The 5960-nt window shown below is 42.2% G+C and overlaps 1 protein-coding gene across 6 annotated transcripts in view; it reads right to left on the bottom strand.

Annotated features, from left to right (window-relative positions):
- Window positions 1-1721: 1721 nt before the first annotated feature.
- gramd1a (GRAM domain containing 1A) overlaps window positions 1722-5960 on the bottom strand; it is a 34087-nt gene continuing 29848 nt past the window's right edge. For 3 of the 6 annotated variants that reach the window (XM_036135543.1, XM_036135541.1, XM_036135542.1), the window contains exons 17-20: window positions 5623-5634; window positions 3729-3836; window positions 2964-3084; window positions 1820-2876 (exon numbers count right to left, since the gene is read on the bottom strand). In XM_036135543.1, coding sequence (XP_035991436.1) covers window positions 2775-2876; window positions 2964-3084; window positions 3729-3836; window positions 5623-5634 — 343 coding nt within the window. In that variant the 3' untranslated portion in view covers window positions 1820-2774. Of the gene's footprint in view, window positions 2877-2963; window positions 3085-3728; window positions 3837-5622; window positions 5635-5960 lie in introns of all 6 variants that reach the window. The other 3 variants (XM_036135538.1, XM_036135539.1, XM_036135540.1) reach the window with 2 other exon arrangements.

Below are 5960 nucleotides of genomic sequence, written 5' to 3'. Positions count from 1 at the left end.
CAACCGAGTTCTGAGCCTTTTTCTGTGTCTCTGCTCTGTCTTCTCTAACATAGAAAGTACTCCTGGGTCAATGTGAGCTTCTGAGCTTTCTGTGTCTCTGCTCTGTCTTCTCTAACATAGAAAGTACTCCTGGGTCAATGTGAGCTTCTGTGCTTTCTGTGTCTCTGCTCTGTCTTCTCTAAGCCCCAGTGGGTGGAGGCAGATGAGCGTTCACACTGAGCCTGGTTCTGGTTCTGCTGGAGGTTCTCCTCCCTGTTAAAGGGGAGTTTTCCTCTCCACCGTCGCTTCATGCATGCTCAGTATGAGGGATTGCTGCAAAGCCATCAACAATGCAGACGACTGTCCACTGTGGCTCTACGCTCTTTCAGGAGGAGTGAATGCTGCTTGGAGAGACTTGATGCAACCTGCTGGGTTTCCTTAGAGAGGAAACTTTCTCACCAACCTGGAGGATCTGATGGAATCTGACTCTGGAAAGAGCCTTGAGATGATGTGATGTGGATTGGAGCTATAGAAATTAAATTTAATTGAATGTGGATGGGCTGCAGATGTGCGTAGAGTCATGTGAGACAGGAACGCAAAGCGACCAGAACCAAAAGCAGCCGTCTCAGGAGCGGAGTCAGTTTGTCAGGTTCTAACCGTAAAAGGCTGAAAAGGATGTTAAAAACTAAATAAGATCAGAAACAAACGCTTTAAACATAAACAAGTACAAACTTTAAACTCGGATCAATAAGAATAACAAAAATCATTTGGTTTGGTGCGGATGACCCGGACCGGCCTCTAGAGTCCGAACCTCGACCCAACAGAACAGCTTTGGGATGAATTAGAACCAGACCTTCTCGTCCCACATCAGTGTCTGACCTCATAAATGCGGTTCTGGCAGAACGGGCCCAAAGTTACCATCGATGCTCCAGAACCTCGTGGACCGCCTTCATATTGGACCCTATGAGGAATCACTGAAGTTCATAGAGTCAAAGCAGAGGGGTGTGAATACTTTTGGTAACAGTTGTTATGGTTTCAGTGAACGTTACCCAGTTCAGAGGGAAAACCTGCAGTTTCCAGTCGGGTCAACACAGAACTCTCATTTCAATTAGCAAAAATAAAAGATTTATGAACTTTACCCATTTCATGTTTGGATTTTTATAGAAAGGTAACAAGTTCAAGTATTTTTTTTTCAACTATTTAAAATTTAAATATTTAATTAGAACTAATTAGAGCTTTATTTTGTGTGCGTTAAGAAAACAACTATGAGCTGAGCCAAGATTTCAGGACAAATGTGTTAAATCTGCAGTTCTGAGAAAACCGAGATGGTTGGAGCGCGGGATCGAACCAGCAACCCGCCAGTTACAGGAAATATATTTATACAAAATTAATGCAGCTTTAACAGGAAAATAACGGTCATAAAACGATTTTTAAAGGTCAAGACAACTTAAAACAAAATAAAAAGTCAAATTTAAAAATGTGTTGCAGAGATGTATTTTTTTCCCAAATATTTGAGCATTTTTTCACCTCTAGGTTGCAATAAAATGTGTTTTAATAAACCGATTTTGTTCTTAAAACCTTCTATTCATAAATTCTTTCAAATTTGTACGGATACAAACATAAATGTGATTATTTGGTTAGTTGAGCTTTACTGAATGGCACAAAATCTTCAAATATCTAGATAGAATAATTCAAAACTTAAATATTTCTCCCACTGTTGATGAAAAAAACATTAACATCTATTTATTTAAAATTTTATTTAGAATATTTAAACATTTAATCTGCTATTTTTCCAGTATTGGTGCACATGAGGAAAAGGAAAACAGCACACAGACTCAAATAAGAGCGATTGGTTGCATGTTTTAGGATTTTCATTTCTCTCCATCTTGTTTTTTGTACAATCACAATTTTACAGTACATTCTCTCCTCATCCTTCCGTAATAAATACACCCGCCTCTCGCTTCGGTGCCGACCGTGCACAGCAGGGCCAACGAGCTTCTGCAGCCGCTCCACTCAGAGGAGAAAACCCAAAAAAAAAACAGTCAGAAAGGTGAGATGATTGATGGACGACAGAAAATTATACCAGGACGTGAAAAATGTGATAAAAAAACAAAAAAGACGAGCAAATTCTGATTAATTTCACACAGAGAAAGAAAAAAAAAAATACTGTTTCCCTTTTTGTTCGTCCGGACCTGAAAAGTTCTGCTTGGTCCTTTTTGTTCTGACTCGGCTGAAATGTGAAGATTGGGACAAAAAGGTGAAGGAGGAAGCAAAACGACCGCTGGAACGTCTGATAAGGTAACGGAGGCGGCGCACACGCTCTTCACTCATCATCATCACTATTATTATAATTATTATAATAAACTAGTTTCAGTGAAACATTCGAAGAGCAAAGATTTCCATTATTGCTGCACCTCGTTCTCACAAAGCTCCTCTTGGTCCAGAACAGCAAATCAGAGCGCAGAACAGCCATCACATGACGTGTTCAAAGCAGGACGAGACTTCGGAGGTAATAATAAATACTGAGGCGGAACCGCTGGGGTCAGGAAGTAGAGTCTGGAAAACGGCGGGCCCACCAGTGGCCTGTTTCTGAGCGTTATTTACAGAGGAGACCCGGCTGGAGGACAGCTTATTGCTGCGGTTCTGGACGCTTCACTGGGCGAAGCTAAAGGCGTCTGATGCCACTTCAAGTCAGTCAGGACAGGAGAGTTGTGGGTAGTGTAGTTCGTCTGTGGGTCCCACCGGGGACCCGGTTCTGATTGGAAATGTTGGAGACAGCAGACCTGAGGGGGGGGTCAGGTGTCAGACAGGGACTCTGTGGGGGTGTCAGCGGACGGATCCGGCTCCCCCTCCGGTACCACGATGTTCTTGTGGAGCTTTTCCAGAGAATGCTTCATCTGGGGGACAAAGAGAAGCGGTCAGCGGCTGTCTGCTCACCGCGGGCGCGTTCTTACCGTCCGCACGGCGCCGGCGGGGAGACTGACCTGGTCCAGGAGCGAAACCGACGACTGCAGGATCTGCTGCCACTTACTGAGCTGCGCCTGGTGAAACTGCCGCTGGAGGTGCAGAACCTGCGCCCACTCCCCCGCCGTCTGGGGCAGAGGACTGTGGAGAGAGCCGGAACCGCTTAGAACCGCGGCGATGGTTGAAGGTTCTGACCCAGAACCGCCGAATGCTTTTACCGCTGAAAACTGAAGTGAGCAAACTAAGCTAGCCAGGAGAGTCTGACCTAACTAGCATAGCCTGGTCTACGTTAGCGTAAAGGAAGCTAGATAACAAAGCTACGCTAGGATAATCTTAATAAATTACAATAACTTTAAAAAAATATTGTAAAAGACAAGAAAACCAAAAATAAGATTAGCTAAATTAATATAAAATAAGATAACATGATCAAAGCTAACTGACACAAAGCTAAATAAGCTACGTTGGTGTAAAATGTGCTAAGCTAACAAGATGATAGCTCGTCTTGCTGTTAGCTTACCATGATCTAAGCTAATCTTACCTATAAATAAATATTGAAATAAAGAAAATCTAAGATTACTTAAATCAGACTGAAATTAACCAAACTAGCTTAAACCAACAATGTGTCTAACAAGTTCTCTTTTTGTAAAAATGAGTAAATTAAGAGCAACATAACGGCAATAATTGACTTTGCTAAACATTTTCTGAGCTCTGTTAAGGTCTTAATGATGCCAAGTGCTGAAGAACATGTCTTCAGGTATTCTCTGAAGCACCTGTGCTGAGCTTACCTGTCAGCGACAGAGTAGGAGTGCCATCTCTCCAGTGTGTGAGCCGCCCGCTCCAGAGCGTACAGCTTGTAGAACAGCAGCATGTTGAGAACCACCAGAACCACCAGACTGAGGAGTTCAGAGAGACAGAGAGCCGTCAAACATCCTGACAACAGCCAGACGATTAATGAGAAATAATAATAAAAAACAACCAAACAGGATGGAAAAGAAAGTGGAACATTTCAGGGTGGGTTGATGCTGACACACGACTCATTAAATCATGAAACATTGAGATGAAGCTAAGGGAACAATCCACCATTAGCCATCGTTATTACAACTGATGACAGGATTTCGTTTTGGGCTCTAATTTTGGATCTGAAATCTGTTTTTTCCTCCCATGGAGGATCGTTGGCGTTAATAAGAGCAGAACGCAGCAGAGACGGCTCGGTGCTCTGCAGCTTGAAACGACGCAAACATCCCAACGGCTCGTTGGTCAAACCAGACGACATGAAGGTTTCTCCATTTCTGAGCCTTTATGACGGTTGGAAACAAAACGGAGGGATAAAAGCTGCACTTTCAGCACGGATTCATTATCCCGTGCTGGATTTACGTCGACCCATCTGGGTTTTGGGGTTTCCTCTTGTTAAAGAGGCGTTGTTCCTCTCCACTGTTGCCACATACTTCCTCAGGATGACGTAAAAATCAAAGACCAATCAGCTACGACTCCTGGTTTAACACTACACCACAAAAATAGAACTAAAAATAAGAACTTTTCTCTTGAAATGAAAGTATGTTTCCTTGATTTGAGCAGGTAAATAAGATTATTTGCCAATGGAATAAGATTTTTCCACTTAAAATAGGAACAATTCATCTCTATCATCTTATTCCAAGTGCAGAATGTCTAATTATCTTATGTTAGGGGTAAAAATACTCATTAGTTCTCTTTTTTTAAGAGTAGGTTGTATAAATTTGCATCAGTATAAGATATAACTAAAGTACCGATATAGATAGATATATATATATATATATATATATATATATATATATATATATATATATATATATATATATATATATATATATATATATATATATATATATATATATATAAAAATCCTCATTTATTCCAGGTTTCTCTGCTCTCGCCACACTGTGGATATGTATGTTTTTATGTGTATGTGTACCCTCCAACATGAACATAATAATAATAATAATAATTACTCCTGCATGCTTCGCCCTCTGCTCATACATTTTTTTGTCTCAATCTGCTTGTTTATTTGTTTTTTATACTGCAGACTGTGTTTGATTTAATTACTACACTATTGTGTTACTGTTTTATTGTGTAAGTATGTAATATAAGTATGTAGTATAAATGTGTAATATAAATATCTAGTATAAGTATGTCTAAGTATCCAGAGTCCAGTTCCTCGCATGCGTTCACAGACCTGGCAAATAAAACTGGTTCTGATTCTAAACCGATTTAGATTTCTTGGCCAGCAGATTCTGATCGTTTTCTGCCGTCAGAAGAGGAACCTGAGGCTACGGGTCGGTTCTGGGTGTGAAACCCATCGGCGCCGTCTGCAGCGTTTAAAGTCGTGTTTCTGCAGCCATGATGCATCGTTTTCTCAGACTCCAGCGCGTTAAACTCATGTTTTCTCAGGATGGAAGCAGATCCCAGAGAAATTCTCCCGTGCAGCTGAAACCCAACAGAACCGGGACTGGGTCAGGGAGTGGAGACCCTGCAGTCGGGTGTTCCTGGACCGACGAGCGATCGCTGCTGGACTCAGAGCCAGCGTAGAGGCAGCCATGTTGGATGTGAGGGCCGATCTGATTTAAATGGTGGATTCTCCCCTTTTCGTTCACATCCGTCACATTTATGCAGCAGCGGAGGGAAACCGAAGCCCGTCATACCAACCTGATACAGATCCTACGCTCAGGGCGCGGCGCAGGGAGAAAAGAGAGACAGGAAGAGACGCATCGTAAAAAAAGACGGTTAGTCCGACCCAGAGAGCCAACGGCACCAGAACACCAGAACCCGGCGGGTCATACGGGCTCTGATGTTCTCAGACATGGAGGTGCATCTCAGCCAAGTAGAAAAAAATCACTGATCAGCTGATTTAATGCAGTAACTGAGCTCAAACAGGAGGAAGCTGGTATTTTAGGGAGCGACATCCTCAGGTGTTCATCTCTGCTCAGATTATTTACGCTTAATAGTCTGACGGCTACAGAGGAACAATCAAAGGATTTTAATAA

Source organism: Fundulus heteroclitus, chromosome 3 (genome assembly GCF_011125445.2).
Source record: "Fundulus heteroclitus isolate FHET01 chromosome 3, MU-UCD_Fhet_4.1, whole genome shotgun sequence".
Classification (NCBI taxonomy): domain Eukaryota; kingdom Metazoa; phylum Chordata; class Actinopteri; order Cyprinodontiformes; family Fundulidae; genus Fundulus; species Fundulus heteroclitus.
The sequence above is the reverse complement of the archived record's forward strand: the minus strand, read 5'-3'. Positions and strand labels throughout refer to the sequence as shown.